Source organism: Barbus barbus, assembly GCF_936440315.1.
Source record: "Barbus barbus genome assembly, chromosome: 1".
In the NCBI taxonomy this organism is placed as follows: Eukaryota; Metazoa; Chordata; class Actinopteri; order Cypriniformes; family Cyprinidae; genus Barbus; species Barbus barbus.
In genome coordinates, this window is record NC_136729.1 from 43,913,156 (window position 1) to 43,934,940 (window position 21,785).

Here is a 21,785-nt window from a genome sequence, read left to right on the forward strand (position 1 = left end):
AAACTTAAGAGGTTATGTTCGTTACAACAATGGTTTATAGATTTCAGCCTATTTGCAGCCATTGAGTACTACTACCTAGTGGCTATTGATATTTTTTGATATTTTGATATTTTATATGCCATCATACTATATATCACCAAAGTCTCCAAATTTTTAGATTTTGGCTGTCTGAACTTACTGGAATGATTTTTTTTTAAAAACTGAAGTGAAAGAAATATTAAATATAAAATAAGCATATTTTACATAAAAATATGGTACTTTTAGAGCAAAATTAAATAAAAAAACACCAAAAATCACCAAACAATCGCATAAATGGATAATTTTTATTTTATCGAAGATAGTTATATGACATTTATTTATTTTAAAAATTGAGATCACACCTGAGACTTTTGTGCCCAAATTTGCCCACACAGGACCAATTAAGGGCTGCTATACGAAGGATAGTTGAGGGTTAATCAATGCTGAAAATCAACGCGCAAAAGCTCGTGAGAAAACAAAAATGTGTATTAAAAACCTCACAGACGAGGAAGATCCCTTGGTAACTCTTGTAAAAAAAAAAAAAGAAGTACATATACTTTCAAAAAGAAAGCACATCAGCACATGCTTTAAAAGACATACGTACAGTACAAATGCAATTAAATTATATTAATATTTCTATTAGGGAGTTTAGAGTAGCCTAATTTTTGGACCCATTTAGGTAGGACTTAAGTATATATATATATATATATATATATATATATATATAATTTACAGACTCTGATATTCATATGTAAAACTTTTGTTTTTTTAAATATGGTTAAAATGCACTGCCGAATGTAGGCTTACTGACAGACAAATACATAAATAAATAAATGACAATGTATTTTTTTATGAAAACTTTCTAAAATTGAGATTTATTTATTTGTATGTTTGTGGAACTCTGTCCTCAAATAAAATAAAAATAAAATATAATAAAATTAAAAAGGTAAACTGTTCTCGGGACAAGTTGGGACATCTATGTTGGTCAAACTAATAATTTATGTTAGCTTTTGTTGTTTTATGAATTGTTTTGTTTTTTAACTATTGCAGAAAAACCTGTACATTGTAAAAAAAAAAAAAAAAAAGTTGAGACAACTTAAAATTTTAAGGCAACCAGTTTCAGCTGATTTTTGAGTTTTCTCAACTTGTTGTTTTAAGTTTATACAACAAAAAATTGAGAATCTCCTACAAAAATAAGTTGAGAGAACTCAAAAATCTGCTGAAGCTGGTTGCCTTAAAATTTTAAGTTGGCTCAATTTTTTTTTTTTTTACAGTGTAGTATTGTATATACCATAATGCATTGTAAATACAAATGTTTTTGTGTTTTCTAACTATTTCATATTCGACACTATACAGTTTTTACACTATAAGTCAGTTAACAGCTTGTTTCCATGGACAGCATGCCCCACTACACTTTTAGTGAAGTCAGTTATTGAAGTCTCACAGAACTAGAGCCAAAGGAGTGTCACTGTTCATCAAGATGTTCATTAGCAAAATCAGATTAAATCAATCAGAGGGGCAAGGCCAGAATATTTAACATGCCTAACGCCACTGTTCATATATCTAGGAGGCAATAAAGATCAGCACTAATATAGCATATTATACTGCAGTATAATAAACTTGACAGATGAAGCTGGACTAAAGAGACTGAAGATAAGTCAGAATCAGTCTATTAAAGACCTACAGAGAAAGAGAAAAGCTTTAGAAGCACTTCAGAAAATATAGATTCAAAGCACAATGAAGCCAAAAGAGTTACAGGCTTTACATATCCCATATAATACAAGATATCCTTTTAAAAAATACGTGTGCTGAATTGTGCAATTGCTGTGCATTTCAAATCTTGTGGACGTGCAAATAATATAATAGTGAAATAAAAGTCACTTATGTGTATTTTTTGTAATAAAATGAACATGACGTACACTTAAAATCCTTGTTTTAATAATCTTGTGCCATGCTTTGAATAAGTACACACAAATTGATGTGTTGCCGTACATACTAAACTTGATTATAATTTTTTGATGATAAAATTTCATTCAAAAAGTGTTTCATTAGAAATATTTTTAAATACATGACAACAGAAATGATATTAAAGTATATTTTAGTTTACCACCAATACATTCAGCAGTACAATTTAACAATAATTTCAAACAGAAGTAGGCTAATTGTAAAAAAGTAGTTTGTGATGTCTTCAGAATGACAAAAACATAGCCTATAATGTTTTTCCATAGTGGGAGGAGTTGGATCTCGTGTTCTGCAGTGAGGATCATCTCCTACGCACTTCTGTCTCCTTGCTGACGTGTAGTGGTTCCCATCGGTGTGCGCATGCGCAGAAGCGGCTGTGCGTGTGCTGGAGTTTGACGTGGCACTCTCGGCAGAGGAAAGGACGCAGTTCATCATTTTCCTTCAGGTGAGTCTCTATTATGCTCTAATAAACTAAAGATGGTTTTTGAAAGACAACCTAGCCTCTAAGCGTCATTAGGCTATTCATATAGGCTTCTGTATATTTGTAAGTGTGGCTTGTACAGTATATGCCAGTTTCCGTCTCCGGCAGAAAAAATATTTGGTAACTTTGTATCGCCGACAGCTGGTGCACGCGCATTATCATAAGTAACATTATGTACATTATGTACACATGGGGTACTTTTTAAACCCACATTGAGTGTTTGCTGCTAAAAAGCTAATTTTTCTCTCAATATGGACTTTATTCAGTAAAGTGAAACATCACAGGTCTTCGACGTGGCAGTTCAGGGCAGTGACGACTGTACTTTACATCAGCACATGATAGAAATGAAATATTATCTTACCTCGAGAATTACCGAAGGCCTCTTGCAGAAATACTGACATGATGTCTCAATCATTTTAGAGAAAGAGCAGCCCAGTGTCCAATGTAGAAGATATGTATTTAATAGACCAGAGGGCATTGCTTTGTATTTATTTACTTTGCTTTGAGCTGTTTTCAAGCTCTGCTGTGTTAAATAGTTAGTTTATTTGTATAACAAGTTTACTGAAACTAGGCATACTTTAGGCCTGTAATTAATTAAAATGTTAGTTTAATGCAGAAGATGTAAAGTACTACAGTAAAAATCTATTAATTGATCAGCTGCAATGGTAAAGCAATATTATATGTTAGAAAACCATAATTTAAAAAACATTAAAGTATGAATCACTGTTTAGTTTATGGGAAATTCCCTGCATGAACAATATGTAGGCCTAATGATTTCATTTTTTACCACACTGTTTTGTTGTTTTAGGGCATTTTTGTTTAACTTCAAATCTGACCTTTTGTAGTGGGGATATTAAAACCAGTACATTTTACAGAATTTAATAGGTTGGTAAATAAACATTACATGATTTAATGGCAGTGAGGAACTTTAAAGTATACAGATACCATAAAAATGCCCATTTCAGTACACTGCCAATACCTTATTATCTAGGGTGACGTTATAAAATTAATTAATTTAAAGGCTGAATGCATTAGTCAAACCATTATATTCACATTTTGTATGTACGTATGTATTCTTGGTCGATTGTGTTATCATAAACTCCTCTTATCTCGGTCTAGTGACAAAGTTCCTGATCACACATGCTTAGGGTTGAGGTAATCATATCAGGTAAAGTCTAAACTGTAGAAAACATTTCATTATCTCATCATTTTACAACAAACTACCTCTGGGGTCCATTCACAAAGGCACTCTAAAGTTCTAATTGCATTTAATATAAATTTATATATTAATAAATTTTAATTTAACTGCAATTAGCCTAACATGCAATTAAGTGCCCGAAAACATTACATTCAGTTAGCACTTAAGTATATTCTTTCCACAATTAGTACTCTTTTTCAAAGTATGCTAAATTGTACTTCTTTTTCAACAATGGTTCGTATCGGGGCCGAATGCAACAGATAAATTAGAACTTTCATGACTTCAAAATTAAAAGTTCATGTGTATTTCTGTTTTAAACCCACAAAACGAATGGAAACGTGACATTGAACACACATAATTCTATTCCCTTTATTCTATTCCAGGTCACCCTTTTTTTGTCCCAGACTGGAATGAAAGAGGTATAACATTAGCATGAGTCAGCAAGGTTATGTTGCCACCCCTCCATACTCCCAGGCCCAGCCTGGAATGGGGGGATACTCTGCAGGTTTTGGGAACCCCCCACCTCAGTCGCATTATGGTGTGTATGGATCTCCACCACAGGGCTACTCCGCCCCTCCGACAGGTAAAGTGAATCTTTGTTGAGTTCTGTTCTAAAACAGGCAAGTTTCATCTTGTCCCTATGATATAGGAGTCTCAGCACCGCCTCAGCTTAAATAAATAAACAGGGTCAACCCATTATTAAACTGCTTTTCATTATAGTGTCAGCTGTCCCTGCATACTATGTATTTTATATGCTGAAATTAATTTTTATCACAGTTTAATCTTCTCACATGCTTATGTACATGTATAAAGGAATGTTGTTGTTTTCTAGGCATGCTCAAGCCTCCTGCCTCCTCTTCTTCTGGGATGCCTCCACCACCAGTATCCAGTCAGTATGGTGCTAACATTCAGCAAAATGGGGCCCATCCCCACAGGTGAATACTGGTTCAATGTGATGAACCATTTTTGAAAATGCCTTTTTTTTTAATTGTATAATGTTTTTTTTTGTTGCTCCCATCAGTTTCCCTCCTCCTGTTGCTTCAGCTCCTTCCATGTCTCCTTATGGACAGCCTCCTCAAAGTGCTTTTCATAGTATGGCACAAGCCCTGCCTCCAACTCAACAGCTAACCAATCAAATGAGTGCCATGAACATTGGAGGATATGGTAAGTTAGATGCCATTTTATATTGATTTTGAAGTGAATTGACTTTCAGAGGGTCCGTTTTATACCCATGCACTGTTATCTTTAGGCCAAAGGCCCATGCAGATACCGCAGTCTCCTTCCAGCTCAGCAGCACCACAACAGTTTCAAACATCACCACCAGCAGCAATGAGACATCAACCCCTTTCTCCACCAGGACAGCAGCCGCCCTCTCTTGGATCTCCTCCACCAATGACCATGATGGGTTCTGTGACAGCTCCGCCGATGGGAATGTCTGGCCCACCTGGACCAGGTGTCCATCAACCACCGCTGGGACCCCAAGGCTATCCACAGCAACCAGGTAAAAACTAGGAAATTTTGCACCAGTGATTAAGAAATAGTTCGGGAGCTTATATTTGTGAACCTGCACCACAAAACCAGTCATAAGGGTCAGTTTTTTGAAACTGAGATTTATACATCTGAAAGCTGAATAAATAAGCTTTCCTTTGCAACAGCATCTATATGTTGTTTTGGTCATTCTGAAATGCCTGAGCAAAGTCTGTCATCAAAGTATTTCTGTATAATTACTGTCTTATTACACGATTGTATAATTACGCGACTGCATTCCCAAACAGCAGCATCCCCCTCCGGAAGCAGTGACCGCATTTATTATGTTTCGTCTGCTCGCTCTTAGACAAAAGTATTTTATTGTATATAAAAAATTATTATATTAAGTGGCTTCTCTTAGTTTTCTTAGTTTTCTTGGATGGAAACGGTGCTTTATTCGCAAATGTTTTATGTGATATTTCAGTTTTGCGCATAAGTTTAATTCGAATCTTTGGATGGAAACATAGCTTATGACCTCTTATATGTCAAAAGATCAAGGTTTCTCGGTTCATTTTTTTTTCAAATAAGTCTCTTATGCTCACCAAGACTGCGTTTATTGGATCAAAAAGACAGTAAAAACAGTAAAATTGTGAACTATTATTACAGTTTAAAAGAACCCGTTTTCTATTTGAATATATTTAAAAATGTAATTTATTTTTGTAATGCAAAGCTGAATTTTCAGCATCATTACTTCAGTCTTCAGTGTCACATGATCCTTCAGAAATCATTCTAATATGCTGATTTGCTGCCCCAGAAACATTTCTGATTATTAGTGTTGAAAACAGTGCCATGTATTTTTATTCAAGATATTTTGATGAAAAAGAAAGTTCAAAGGAACAGCATTTATTTGAAATGGAAATCTTTTCTGACATTATAAATGACTTTTATTCATGTCTTAACGTGTCTTTGCTGAATCTTGCCTCACATTTTTGAATAGTATAGTGTGTTGCGGTTTCCACAAAAATATTAAGCCACAAAAACTCTTTTCACATTAATAATATATGGCACATTGTCCACAAAAATATCACACAGCACAGCTGTTTTCAACACTGATAATAAGAAATGTTTCTTGAGCAGCAAATCAGCATATATGACCCTGGAGCACAAACCCAGTCATAAGCAGCACAGGTATATTTGTATCAATAGCCAACAAAATGTATGGGTCAAAATGATAGATTTTTCATTTATGCCAAACATCATTAGGATATTGGATGTTCCATGATATTTTGTAAATTTCCTACCGTAAATATATCAAAACTTATTTTTTGAATGCATTGCTAAGGACTTCATTTGGTGATTTTCTCAATATTTAGATTTTTTTTTTTTTTGCACCCTCAGATTCCAGATTTTCAAATAGTTGTATCTCAGTCAAATATTGTCCTATCATAACAAACCATACATCAGTGGAAAGCTTATTTATTTAAAAATAAATAATTTTTTTGTGGTCCAGGGTCACATATTAGAATGATTTCTGAAGGATCATGTGACAATGAAGACTGGAGTAATGATGCTGAAAATTCAGCATTGCATCACATAAATAAAATACATTTAAAAATGTATTGAGATAGAAAATAGTTATTTTAAACTGTAATATATCATAATAATTATATATATATATATATATATATATATATATATATATATATATATACACACACACACACACACACACACACACACACACACACACACACACACAGTGGTGAAAACGTGTTGGCCCCCTTCCTGATTTTTTTATTTTTTTTTGCATGCTTGTCACACTTTAATGTTTCAGATCATCAAACAAATTTGAATATTAATCAAAGATAACACAAGTAAACACAACATGCAGTTTTTGAATGAAGTTTTTTTATTATGAAGGGAAAGCAAAATCCAAACCCACATGGCCCTGTGTGAAAAAGTGCTTGCCCCCTAAATAGGGCTGGGCGATAAAACGATAACGATATGTATCGCGATAGACACGTGAACGATATCAATAAAAAATGTCTTCGATAAAACGTTCGATATTTTTTATTCTTTGTCGGAAGAAAACAAAGGCTGCGAAGCAAGTTTGGTTGCATTAACAAAGGCACTCGCTCTCTGGTAACCTAGCAACGTAGGGAGTGACACGCTAACAGCCAATCATGTAACAGTATCAAGTTTGGTTGCGCCATATCGTTGTCTCGTGTCTAAGTGCGCACGCGCGGCTGAGAGTGCACGTCTGCAGCCAGACCCTATTGGCTGGTCTGCTGGATTCCTCTTCATAAGCAGAAAATGAGTGCCGCAGCGAGCGAGGAAATTGTAAATAAAAGAGAAAGTCAGCTCCCAGTATGGCAGTTTTTGGATATTATAAGTCTGACCGTAGTCAGACCAAATGTCGTCTGCAAATTATGCAAGACCGTCGTCCCCGCCAAGACTGGTAATACCACGAACTTGATGTACCACCTTAAAAAAAAATCAATAATTATCGATATCGACCGATATGAAACACTGATATCGTGATACAGTTTTCAGCCATATCGCCCAGCCCTACCCCTAAACCTAATAACTGGTTGGGCCACCCTTAGCAGCGACAACTGCAATCAAGCGTTTGCGATAACTTGCAATGAGTCTGTTACAGCGCATTTTGGCCCACTCATCTTGGCAGAATTGTTGTAATTCAGCCACATTGGAGGGTTTTCGAGCATGAACCGCCTTTTTAAGGTCATGCCACAGCATCTCAATAGGATTCAGGTCAGGACTTTGACTAGGCCACTCCAGAGTCTTCATTTTGTATTTCTTCAGCCATTCAGAGGTGGATTTGCTGGTGTGTTTTGGATCATTGTCCTGCTGCAGAACCTAAGTTCGCTTCAGCTTGAGGTCATGAACAGATGGCCGGACATTGTCCTTCAGGATAATTCATGTTTCCATTTATCACAGCAAGTCTTCCAGGTCCTGAAGCAGCAAAACAGCCCCAGACCATCACACTACCACCATCACATTTTACTGTTGGTATGATGATCTTTTTCTGAAATGCTGTTACGTTTACGCCAGATGTAATGGGACACACACCTTCCAAAAAGTTCAACTTTTGTCTCGTCAGTCCACAGAGTATTTTCCCAAAAGTCTTGGGGATCATCAAGATGTTTTCTGGCAAAACTGAGACGAGCCTTTATGTTCTTTTTGCTCAGCAGCGGTTTTCGTCTTGGAACTCTGCCATGCAGGCCATTTTTGCCCAGTCTCTTTCTTATGGTGGCGTCATGAACACTGACCTTAACTGAGGCGAGTGAGGCCTGCAGTTCTTTAGATGTTGTTGTGGGGTCTTTTGTGACCTCTTGGATGAGTCGTCGCTGCGCTCTTGGGGTAATTTTGGTCGGCCGGCCACTCCTGGGAAGGTTCACCACTGTTCCATGTTTTCGTCATTTGTGGATAATGGCTCTCACTGTGGTTCGCTGGAGTCCCAAAGCTTTAGAAATGGCTTTATAACCTTTTCCAGACTGATAGATCTCAATTACTTTCTTTCTCATTTGTTCCTGAATTTCTTTGGATCTCAACATGATGTGTAGCTTTTGAGGATCTTTTGGTCTACTTCACTTTGTCAGGCAGGTCATATTTAAGTCATTTCTTGATTGCGAACAAGTGTGGCAAACACTTTTTCACACAGGGCCATGTGGGTTTGGATTTTGTTTTCCCTTAAAAAAAATAATATTTAAATATATATAATATTTAAATTTGTTTGATGATCTGAAACATTAAAGTGTGACAAACATGCAATAAAATAAAAAATCAGGAAGGGGGCCAACACTTTTTCACACCACTGTGTGTATATATATATATAGATATTTCTTTTTTTAAATCAAATCAATGTAGTCTTGGTGAGCATAAGAGACTTCTTTCAAAAATATAGAAACATCTGATTTATTCCAAACGTTTGACTGGTAGTGTATATGTTAATCCTAAATGCACCTTCATGAAACTTAAAAAACAGTGTTTGTTCAACTTCAGACTATACTGGGTAGCCACTGTTTTATGAGAGAGGCCTCAGCACGAGTCTGGCAGCAACATTAGTTCAATTAGTTGAGTGAGTTATCTGTCTAAATGAAAATGTGAGTTGTTAACGGAATCTATCTTCATTTTTTTTCACTTGCATTTGTGGTTCAGAAATTACACACCTCCCCTCTCTACTCAGTATTTTTAGAGGCAAATGTTGTTGACTAGCTTAAATAACTGTTTTTGTTTCTGATCTGAAGGGAGCCCAATGTCAGGCCCGTATGGTGCACAAATGGCAGGACCACAGATGGCAGGGCCACAATCAGGCACTTTCCCAGGAGGCTTTCCTGGAGGTCCAGCACAAATGGCAGGCCCTCCTCAAAAGAAGCTGGACCCGGACTCCATTCCAAGCACGGTAATAAAAAACGCTACTTTATAGTGTAAATGTATTTAAATTTGTGCACATTTCAAGGTACACTGTCTTGTCTGTTGCAGACGCAAGTGATTGAGGATGACCAGGCTAAGAGAGGAGGCCAGGTGTATGTCACAAACATCAGAGGTCAGGTGCCTCCACTGGTCACCACAGATTTCACAGTACAGGATCAAGGTAAGCATGGGAACTGTCTTTGCACTTCACTCCTAACATTAGCATAAAGGTGCTTTTGTTTAATATAGTAAACGTTTGTTTTTTACCATTTTAAGGGAATGCAAGCCCAAGGTTCATGAGGTGCACAACATATTCCTTCCCCTGCACTGCTGACCTTGCAAAGCAGTGCAAAGTGCCTCTGGCAGCCATTATCAAACCCTTCGCCACCGTGCCCAAAAATGAGGTATGCAGCATTTCTCAGCACTGTGACTTTTGCCTTTCTTCAGTTTTGAGTGTATATACTAGATTTATTTTTACATTTATTCTTTTAGCAGGCATGATTTACAAATGAAGAATGCTACGTGACTCTTTCTGAGGAATATTTATTATGTTTTATATGTGATTAAAATGTACAAAACCATGTCTTGGGGAAGTACATAATGTTTAATGCTATGTAGGTAAACTATATAGTACATACCTGTATGTTCCCTTGTTAAAAATAAGTACACTTTAGCATGCTTTTAGAGTAATTATTACAAAAATCATATATTTTAAAATAATATACTTAAGTGCAAACTGAAAGTAATGTTTTCAGACACATAATTGCAAATAAATGAAAATGTATTATACAGCAGTTTACATTTATATTAAATGCAATAAGTTAAATAGCCGAGTGCTTTTTTTTTTGACCCACTTAAGTATGTAATGTAAGAAATGTAATTTCAAATAAAATACTATGGTTAAAATTATAATCAAGTACTTTACATATGTTTTAGTATGTTAGTCATCACATCAAAATAAGTGTACTTCTTTAAAGCATGACAAAAGATGATTAAAACCTAATGATTTTATAATGTGCTTTAATGTAAAACTTTGGTAACACTTTAGAATAGGGCACACTTATTCACTATTAACTACGACTTTTCCCTCAATAAACTCCTAATTTGCTGCTTATTAATAGTTAGTAAGGTAGTTGTTAATTTTAGGTGTTGGGTAGGATTAGGGATGTAGAATAAGGCATTAATATGTGCTTAATTAGTATTAATAAATGGCTAATATTCTAGTAATATGCATGCTAATAAGCAACTAGTTAAGAGACCCTAAAATAAAGTGTCACCAAAACTTTTACCATGACATTATTACAAAGTTCACTTAAAAAAATTAAGTTAATTAAATTTTAATTTTAATTCAAAATTAAATTTGTACTCTCTTTAAATTCACTTAAGTGGCCTTTTATTTTATTATATGCTACTTAAATTATCTGAAAGTAAATTTTTTGAAAACATACTTTTAAGATTTTAAGTATACACTACATGTGCACATTCAATACAATTAAGTGTGCTGCTTCTTCATAAGGGATTGTCTAGTCTTAACAGTATAGAAATCAAAATTCAATTCTAACCATATGATTTTCCTTCTGTGATGCTCGAAAGGAATTTATAGGAAAGTTTTGGTAACACTTTATTCAAATTAATCCTGTGTCCTTGTTACACGTTACATGTACATACTATTATAATAATAAAAAAAATTATGTAATTACATAATCCTAACCCTAACAATATAGTAAGTACATGTAATTAATTAATATTACTTAAAAACAAAATTACACTGTAACAAGGACACCTTAAAAAGAAAGTATATTCCCAATCTTTAGAAGTCATACCATAATTTTATTTTCTCTGTCGAAACACTCATCTCTTTTGTGTAATATTTACATATTCATACAGTAGATTTAATGAGATTTGAGAGCTGTAGCTTTTTGGAGCTTGATAGCTCTGGTCATTATACGCAAAAGAGCAGCGTGAGCATTCTGCTAAACTTCTCTTTTTGTGTTTATTAAAATTAAATGCATTAATTAAATTTAAAATCAGACGGGTTTGGAACAACATGAGCCTGAATGAATGAACTTTTCTTTGTTGTTATCTTTGGAAATTACTGCCTTTGGAATATAGTCAAACTCTAATTCATGGGTGTCCCCTCAGTTTATTGTGTCAGTAGTTTAAAAGTGGTTTTGGTGCCTTCAAGACTTGTTTAACTCTGGACTCTCTCATTGCTTTACCCTTCATCATTATGCTTCAGAGCCTTTTTAGGAAATGTTAGTATTCTCATGAGAGGCTAATTAGTCTAGGTTCAGTCTCCAAGGAGCATGTGAGAGGAATAGTTTATTGTGCTCTCAAATAAAGGAGGGAATTAGTCCACATTTAAAGGCACAATACACAATACTTTAGATTAGGGAACACTATTCACTAGTTGCTTATTAGCATGCATATTACTAGCATATTGGGTATTTATTAATTGGCTAATTATAAAGCACATATTAATGCCTTATGACCATATTCTAGATCCCTTAAGCCTACCTTATACCTAAACATGCCTATTACAACAGCTATCTTACTTACTATCAATAAGCAGCAAATTAGGAGTTTATTGAGGGAAACTGTTAGTTAATAATAAATGTGTTTTCCCTAATCTGAAGTGTTACCGATCGTCGTCTCTGATAGCTCAGATGTTGCAGTGGCACCTTATTAAAATGAATTCCACCAAAGAGCAAAAACTCAGTCCTTGAAATTTGTTTGCTATGTATCCAAAAATAGGATTACATGCCGAAATATGTGTTAAATGTGGATGGAAGCAAGCGCACTTGGACTTTAGTTTAGAAGCTGACTGAAAACGTTTGATGTAATTGAAACTTAATGATCTCAGGTCAACCTTTTTTTTCATTTTAATATCTATGTACTTTATATGTATCTGTGTAAACAAGTTGAACTGCACAGTAACCACAGAGCTACAGATCAGTGTGATGTATTTGTTTGCCTTCAGTTAATGAAGATAACAATGAACTTTTTTTCCAGCTGAAATGTTAAATGTGATTTTATTTATTTATTTACAGTTGTATACACTACCATTCAAAAATGTGGAGTCTGTAATATTATTATTATTATTTTTTTTAAGTCTCTTGTGCTCACCAAGGCTGCATTTATTTGATCAAAAATACATTAAATACATTGTGAAATATTATTACAATTTAAAATATCTGTATTCTATTCTAATATATTTAAAAATGTAATTTATTCCTGTGATGCAAAGCAAAATTTTCAGCATCATCATTACTCTGGTCTTCAGTGTCAGAAATCATTATTATATGCAGATGTTTTTGCTCAAGAAACATTTCAGATTATCAGTGTTGATTATCAGTTGCTTCATATTTTTGTGGAAACCATGGTACATTTTTTTCAGAATACTTTGAATAAGAAATTCAAAACAGCATTTAATTGCAATATAAATCTTTGGTCCCACTTTATATTAGGTGGCCTTAACTACTATGTACCTACATTTAAATTAATCATTTGATACAATGCACTTATTGTGTACATACATGTTTTTACATTGTACTTATATTTTTTAAAATACCATTATGTAGTTACATCTGTAATTATTTTCTGTAATTACATTTATAATTAAACTGTTGACGCATCCCTTACACCTTAACCCACCCTTAAACCTACCCATACCACCAAACCTGTCCCTAACCTTACCCGTATCCCACCCCAATAGCAGCAAAATTGTTTTGCAATGCAATATGGCCACAATAAGTACATTGTACTTACTTTTTGATGTTAGTACATAGTAGTTAAGGCCACCTAATATAAAGTGTGACCAAATCTTTTGTATCATAAATCCTCTTGCTATCGATTTTGATCAATTGAATGCATCCTTACTGAATAAAAGTATAAATTAAACCAAAAAAACTTTTGAATGGTGGTGTATGTGCAACTATATGTTAGCATATAAAAATCTCATGGTATATGTTACAGTCTTATTTTTCATTCTCACTCTAATCTCTATAGACTCCTCTGTACATTGTAAATCACGGTGAGACTGGACCAATCCGCTGCAACCGCTGTAAGGCCTACATGTGTCCTTACATGCAGTTTATCGATGGAGGACGACGCTACCAGTGTGGCTTCTGCAGCTGTGTTAATGAAGGTTGGTACTGTACCATTGAGACTGCTGAGACCTTAATTCTTACACTGTGTTTCCTGTCAGCATATGGTAGGGACTGTTTGTCTGTGCAGTCGTAGCTAAAAAAAAGTGTTTCTAAAAATGGGTTTTCACTACCTTTCCAGTTCCAGTGCAGTATTTCCAGCATTTGGACCACATGGGGAGAAGAATGGATCTGTATGAGAGACCAGAACTGTCTTTGGGCTCATACGAGTTCATTGCCACACTGGATTACTGCAAGGTAACAGAGAACTTGTATCAAGATAAGGATGTACACTTTTTATATAAGTGTACAATGCTCACAGTCAGATTTTAGTAGATTTAGTAATTTATCTAAAAGTCCTTCGCTAGCAAGATTTCCCTCTAGAAATGTAATGGTAAGAGAGTGCGTGAATTATTAGAGACTATTTGTTTTGTCCGAGCGGGTCAGCTTGCCCTAGGAAGCAGCTGAGAAAGGTTTCCTTTTTGGCAGTCACATTGCATATTTGATTCAGGCATATACAATTAAATCTTGACTATAAACATATGATATGTTTAAAATGAGGAACACAGTTTATGCTCGCAGTACAACAAAAATGACCCTTTATTTGATTATACAACGGCAAATTTAACTTTTTATAAAGGCCATTTTTATGCTGTTCTGCAAGCAGGTCAGCTGAAAGCTTACTTTTTCACTTATTTTTTTTTTTCTAAAATGCACAGAATGTATATTTTGCAAAATTAATGAAACATTTTATACTTAATACTAATACTTTTGTAATTAAGTTAAAAGTTTGTATATACCTTACAGAATCTGCAAAATGATAAAAAAAGCATTTTGTTTTGCATTAACACTGCCCTGATAAAGCTATTTCACAAAACAAAATAATGACGAATTTACCAAAATGACCTATTTCAAAAGTTTACATATGAATGTGCCATTACCTGGATGATCTACAACTTTGAGTTGTTATAGTTGTTAATGAGTCCCTTGTTTGTTCCGAGTAGTTAAACTGCCCGTTGTGCTTTATAAAAGTCCTCCAGGTAATGCACACTCTTTGGTTTTCCAGCATCTTTTGCATATTTGATCTCTTTCCATAAGTGGATAAGTAATTTTGAGATCCATATTTTCACAGTGTGGACAGTTGAGGGAGTAATTTAGCTATTAATATAATGGCAAACATTCGCTGATGCTCAAGAAGGCAATGTAATATTGATGGAATAGTTCACCCCAAAATGAAAATGCACTCAACCTCAGGTCTTCCGAGATTTAGATGAGTTTGTTTCTTCATGAGACCAGATTTGGAGAAATATAGCATTGCATCACTTGCTCACCAATGGATCCTCTGCAGTGAATGGGTGCCGTCAGATTGAGAGTCCAAACAGCTGATAAAAACATTACAATAATCCACACCACTCCAGTTCAACAGTTAATGTCTTGTGAAGTGAAAAGCTGCATGTATGGAAAAAACAGAAAAAAGCAACATCATCTGTTGTTGAGACGTTTTTAACAACAAACCATTACTTCTGGCTGAAGTATGAGTCCTCTACCCATAATATTTCTTTCTCTTAAAAAAAGAGAAAAAGTTGTCTCGTCTGAATCAGCAGAGAAATATGTACAGATCAAGGATTGTTTACAATGATCACAGTCCAAAACATCTCTAAACAAATACGTGGGTGGATTTTGACAACAAGGGATAGACCTTTTTCACTGGAAATTATTATGGATTATGGACTCATATTTTGGCCAGAAGTTAAAAATGTCTTAATGATGGATTTGTTTCTTATAAACATGCAGCTTTCCACTTCACAAGACATTAACTGGTGGACTGGAGTGGTGTGGATTATTGTGATGTTTTTATCAGCTGTTTGGACTCTCATTCTGACGGCACCCATTCACTGCAGAGCATCCATTGCTGAGCAAGTGCTGCAATGCTATATTTCTCCAGATCTGTTCAGATGAAGAAACAAACGCATCTCCATCTTGGATGTCCTGAGTAAATTTTCAAAAATGTTTTATTTTTGGGTGTACCATTTCTTTAAAAGCCAGGGTGTGAATACTTTAGAAACTTGAGATGCATTGTGTATTAAATTCTCATGGATCAGGGTGAAAAGTAGGCTGTAATCTCAAATTAACTTAATTTCAACTCAGTTATCAGACTAAAGAGATTCATGACACATTTTTGGCCCCAGTCCGTGCCTGGGTTCCTCATCTCAGCCTGACACCATAATCTTCTATCTGGACTCCTGTTTCTCTCAGATGTTTATTCATATTTGAGGATCAGCTCATGCAGTGCTTAATAAAATCATCTCAGCTGATCCATACTGCATACTGTTCTCTAGTCAAAACAAGGAGTCTTTACCTTCATCCTACTGCTCACATTGTTGTTTTGAATCTTGGCATTTCTATATATTAAAAAGATCAAAAAAGCTTTCTCATGCTTTCTCATGCATATGATATGCTTTCAAATGATTGCAATCTTTATATGTATTCTCTGCCACAAGATGTGTACAAAGTCTGTAAAGAACAAGCAAAAACAGCCCACTTTGAAGTTCATGAACTACCATAATTCATTCTGTGATGTTCTTTTTTTTGTCTTTAAGAATAATAAGCCTCCTAATCCTCCTGCCTACATCTTCATGATCGATGTCTCCTACAACAACATAAAAAGTGGACTTGTCAAACTAATATGTGAGGAACTGAAGACACTGCTTGACTGTCTTCCAAAGTAAGTTGAGCGATAATGTTTGCTGTCTATATTTAAAGAAAATGAGGGGGCAAAATATTATAAATCACCATTGTTCTTCATAACTAAATTTTGTTTCTTTGTTGCTCTTGGATTTTGAATGTGGATATGTACATTTATTTTTTTACTATTCAACATCAAGATTGCAGGTTAAAGTCTGTGTTTAGGGAAAATGTATATTGTATATTGTCATCTGCTGTTATTGGTCTCTGTACTGTTAAAGTTTTTTGTTTGTTTTTTTACCACCAGTGTTATTGTCAACTGAAATTATAGCTATTTAAAAAATGTTGTTCATTGAAATTAAATTAAAATATTAGATTTAAAAAACTAAAAAAAAGAAAATTATATTGGGAAAAAACTGAAGCACTGAAATTAAACTGGAAACGGGAAATAAATAAAACTAAAATTGAAACTGACATAAAATAAATTCAACCTAAATGTTTAACTTTAATATTTTCTTGAAAAACTAAGTCTAATAAAAATGACTAAAGTACATAAAATAAAAATGTAAGTACAAAAATAAAAGCTAATTCAAAATATTAAATATTATTAAATTATTATAATAAATTAATATATATATTTATAATTTTATTACATTATTATAAATACTAAAATAATACTAAATAACACAATACTAAATGTTCACAATTTGTAATTGCTTTTTTTTCCTGTTTACTTATTTTTTTATTACAAATTATTTTTATACATATTATATAATTAGTTTTAATGATAATTGTGGATCTAATTTATATTTTTAAATGATTCTCAATAAATAAATTATATGAAAATATATATATAAAATATATTTTTTTAAACATTGTGAACATCTGACCTGTCAGCAGCCCATGTGCATGTCGACTCTGCACTGGCAGAGGACTGAAATTTAGCAGAGGGAATAGAATAGAATATCATTCTGTTAGCATTTTAATATTTGGACAGCTAAGACTGTAAAGATCTGGGTTTGGCTGCAGATATATTTAGGATTGCTTTCATCCCCCATCCCACACACTGACGCCCGGCTCCAGGTGTTTGGCTGGGAGGATCTGTGGAGTAAAGTTGAAACCTTGGGCAGAAGCCACCCCTCCGTATTCTGTCCGCACCTCTCAGGGTGAACACATGTTCATCTCAGCTATTGTGAACGAATCCAGCTGAAAAAGAGCCCCGATCTCCTGCCAAATATGGTAACAGGAGAACAAGCAAGAAAAAAAAAAATGCTAGGGGAAGAAACAATTTCAATGTCTCATCATGAAGGAAGTCAGGAGGTTCAGCGGCTCTAGTTCTGCAAGTTTCCAAGTATTTAAATGTTTGGTGGTGCACATGGCTTCAATTATACCGTTTCTTTGGGTGACGGCCAGCTGAGAGGTGAGCTTTTGATTCACCTCTGAGGAACTTATATACTCTACTGTATTTCAGACTTTTTTCACCCTGCTAAACTCCTTACCTCTTCTCGGCTGGTTCCTAAGGGTACGTCCTTATTTGTTTGGGATCTGACCTCACTGTGAATGCAGTCCGTTAGTGCACTCCAAATAAGCCTGTGGTATTCTATCTGATTTCTCTCCTCTCTTCTTGGCTTTGCTTGCTAGATTGCACACCGTTAATGAAAACCACATTGCACACCCTCGAGTCGATGGGGTCTGTTAGGGCCTGATAGGATTTGTATTGGAGAGTTTGTCTCTAGCTTAATGACAGACTTGGCATATATGGACTATGAGTGATTCAAACCATCTCAGCATGTTTTACAATGTAGCCATAGAAAGCTACAAAGCCCAGATACAGACGTCTATCTGGAATGCTTCTATTTACTGGCCGACGCAGCTCTCCGCTATCAGCTACTACACAGTGCTCTGGTATATGTTAGATGGTGAAATGTGCACATATCTTTAAATGGATGGAATACTGAATACAAGAAATAGTGACATTTCAACTCTAGGAATTAGCTCTGTTGCTACAGTCAATGTAATATACAAGCAGATAAAAATAGTTTTAATGTCTGTTCACACAAAGGATGATAAATAGAACGAATAGTTTAAAAAAGAATAGCAGAGTCCATACCACAACTACCAAGAAAACATCACAAAGGATAGATATTGCCGGAATCACTTTCAGAACAATATTTTATTCAATCTGATGAATAATTAAAACATTGACAGCCAATCAGAATCCATCCTGCTTTAAAGAGCTCGAGCATTTAAAACGGCCAACGACAAACCTGCAGCACACGCTGATTATAAACCGAACATTATCGCCTGTTGGTGTGGATGCTAATATCTTTATAGTTATTATTCTTGAATCGTATCTTTTGTTATCATTCATGAACGGCTTTTAAGCTACACTTAAATTTATTTTAAAAAACCTAGTTAATAAAAATAACATAATTGCTAAAAATTATAGAAAAATTTAAATAAAAAATTCAAAATATAGTTACTTTTGTAGTTATCAATCGATCATTATTTATTAATGCTAATGTTTCTCATGCATTTAATTCATTGCTTTTTTTCTAATGCACTGCTATAAAATAATTATAGAATAGATGTACTGCTTAAAAGAAAGTTAAAAGAAACACTTCCGTGTTGCAAACGTTTGTGAAATATGCCTGTGGTTAATTTAATCAATTACATGCAGTGCTCTCATGTAAAGCAATATTTACTTTATAGCAAATTTCATTTATTTGGTCATCAACTGTAACTAAATTATTGCCCGTATATAAAGTTTGATTTATACGTGTGTCCAACTTTGTATACTAATTATCTGTATACATAAATATACTCGAGGAAAGTGATATATAGCATGTTTGAATTGGCTTGTTAAGGAATATTTTAGAGCAAAGATACTGCTATATTATAAATATTAACATCATGACTTTCTGTAAAGCTGCTTTGAAACAATGTGCATTGTGAAAGGCACTATATAAATAAATTAGTCTTGATAAACACGTGTGAATCTAAAGGAGAACTTACTTCAGAAATTAACTGCCACTGTTTGATTTAAAAGTGAATGCACTTCTGAGAAGTTCTAATATCATATTTTTGCAGATGCTAAATTCAAAGATATATATTTATTATATATTCATATAATAATTTTTGGGCATGTTTACATAGTCTCTTTGGTGTTACTGATCAGTTTTCTTATGTACTTTGTCTTTTGAAGAGAGGAGGGAGCAGAGGCTTCGGCTATCAAAGTGGGTTTTGTCACCTATAATAAGATCCTGCACTTCTATAATGTGAAGAGCACTCTGGCCCAGCCACAGATGATGGTGGTCTCTGATGTGGCTGAGATGTTTGTACCACTTCTCGACGGATTCCTCGTCAACTTCCAGGAGTCTCGAGCTGTCATCAACAAGTAGGTTCATTTCTCTCTGTAGTTAGTTATAAATGAAACTCTTCTGTAAATAGTTTCATTTACAAGACACTTCTAGGCTTATTGCATTGAGTCATATACAGCATTTAGCATTAGTATTAAAGTCATCATTAAATCAGAATGGATAACTCATATTATTAAGGAATATTGCAGTGTTTAATATATATCTACAATTATTTAGCTGTGCATATATATATTTTTTATTAGCAAACATCAAATATCTTACGATCCAATCCCAATGGACAAAATCAAGTACCGCCCTTCATGTATATGTCATAATAAAGATGATTGCAGTTTCATGCTGACTTTAAATCTTTATTAGTATTGAATTATATACTATGACATTTCTAACACCTCCAGTTCTGTAACTGACTTTGTTAATAATTGTTCTCATTACAACCATGTTCATAAGATTCAAGATCTTTTTTGTCATATGAACCAGGTACAATGAAATTCTTCTTTTGTTATCTCCTCATGAGAAAGATGGGGTAGTAAGTTACAAAGACAATAAAATATCAAATAATATGCAATATATAATGCATGTATTGTTGGGGTTATCTGCATATTGGTTATTGGATACTTAAACATCTATGCATTTTATCACTTCATGCATTCCCTAGGAATCAAACTTTGGTGTTGCTACTGAGATGCACTGTTTGAGCTTTAAGCATGCATAATTAATGCATTAATAATTTGTTAATTATAACATCATTAATAAGTAATGGAATATATAATATAAATAATTATTTTATAGCTAATTAATTATGCAAGTAATTGATATGGGCATTAAATTCACTGTATCTGTTAATCTATATGCAGAACTTTGTGAAATCTCACAACACACACATTTTGTCATTTTGTTATAATATTTAGCAAAAGTATCAAAAGGTTTATTCAAACATTTTGCATGCATCACTAAAGTTTCCATAGAAATATATGAGTGATGGATCATTTCTAAGAGGATGTAAACTGCCCAGACTAGAATTAAAGTAATTACTATACTATATATATTTATTTACATACTCTTCTATATTTTTTCTGTTCATTATCTTAAAGCTTGGCTTGACTTTGAGACCCAAATTGCCTATTCTTGTTAATATGATTTTATGTATTATTTTCTTTAGCCTTTTAGATCAGATCCCTGACATGTTTGCTGACACCAACGAGAGCGAGACTGTTTTCGCACCCGTCATCCAAGCTGGTGTGGAAGCACTAAAGGTAAAAACAAATCTAAGAGTCTAAACTGTTTACCAGACAATGACATCAGTCCATCTGTAACTGTCCCTTTGCAATCGTACTTGTATATTTAGCATCATCCTTTTAGTTGTTGTTTTTTTACATTGTTTAACAAAAGTGCACTTTAGTACTGCAAGCAGGCTTTGTTTGATAAACATGCAGTTGTTTCTAGGGCCGTTGTTTGAATTCATAGGCCTGAGACGATGTTCCTGCTTATTACTGGCGACAGCGCTGGTCGTTTCATAACATCTGTCTTTGACTCTTTAAGGAGTGTTTAGTGACACATTCATTCTGTGACCTTAAGCTTTCGGTCATTGCTTTTTCAAAAACATAAATCCATAAAACTGGCATTTTAAACATGCTAGGCTTACAAAAAAAAGTGTGCAATTAGTTAAAAATGTTTACTTCCAAACTCTCTCTCTCTCTCTCTCTCTCTATATATATATATATATATATATGGAAGCTTCTGTCACCAAAACAAATTTCTTGTATGTGCAAACATACTTGGCAATAAAGCTCTTTCTGACTTCTGATATAATGCATAATATTACCTGATGATGCTGTGTTCAAATATATCAATAAAAATGTTCCATCACAGGCCTGGGATGATGTTTATCATTACTGATGACAGCGCTGGTTGTTTCACAACATCTGTCTTTGACTCTTTAAAACTAAAGTCATGCAGTCTTAAGTTTTCGGACATTGCTTTTCATCAAATACTTTCAATCATATACTCTTAACACT

At 34.2% G+C, this 21,785-nt stretch overlaps 1 protein-coding gene across 2 annotated transcripts in view; it reads left to right on the top strand.

Annotated features, from left to right (window-relative positions):
* Positions 1-2,338: 2,338 nt before the first annotated feature.
* Positions 2,339-21,785, top strand: part of LOC306855103 (protein transport protein Sec24D-like) — a 28,963-nt gene continuing 9,516 nt past the window's right edge. Inside the window, exons 1-14 of one of the 2 annotated variants that reach the window (XM_079393555.1) lie at positions 2,348-2,425; positions 3,581-3,629; positions 4,043-4,242; positions 4,492-4,594; positions 4,681-4,823; positions 4,909-5,160; positions 9,395-9,549; positions 9,630-9,741; positions 9,837-9,964; positions 13,569-13,707; positions 13,848-13,963; positions 16,306-16,430; positions 19,596-19,787; positions 20,930-21,023. In XM_079393555.1, coding sequence (XP_079249681.1) covers positions 4,092-4,242; positions 4,492-4,594; positions 4,681-4,823; positions 4,909-5,160; positions 9,395-9,549; positions 9,630-9,741; positions 9,837-9,964; positions 13,569-13,707; positions 13,848-13,963; positions 16,306-16,430; positions 19,596-19,787; positions 20,930-21,023 — 1,710 coding nt within the window. In that variant the 5' untranslated portion in view covers positions 2,348-2,425; positions 3,581-3,629; positions 4,043-4,091. Of the gene's footprint in view, positions 2,426-3,580; positions 3,630-4,042; positions 4,243-4,491; positions 4,595-4,680; positions 4,824-4,908; positions 5,161-9,394; positions 9,550-9,629; positions 9,742-9,836; positions 9,965-13,568; positions 13,708-13,847; positions 13,964-16,305; positions 16,431-19,595; positions 19,788-20,929; positions 21,024-21,785 lie in introns of both variants that reach the window. The other variant, XM_079393554.1, reaches the window with a different exon arrangement.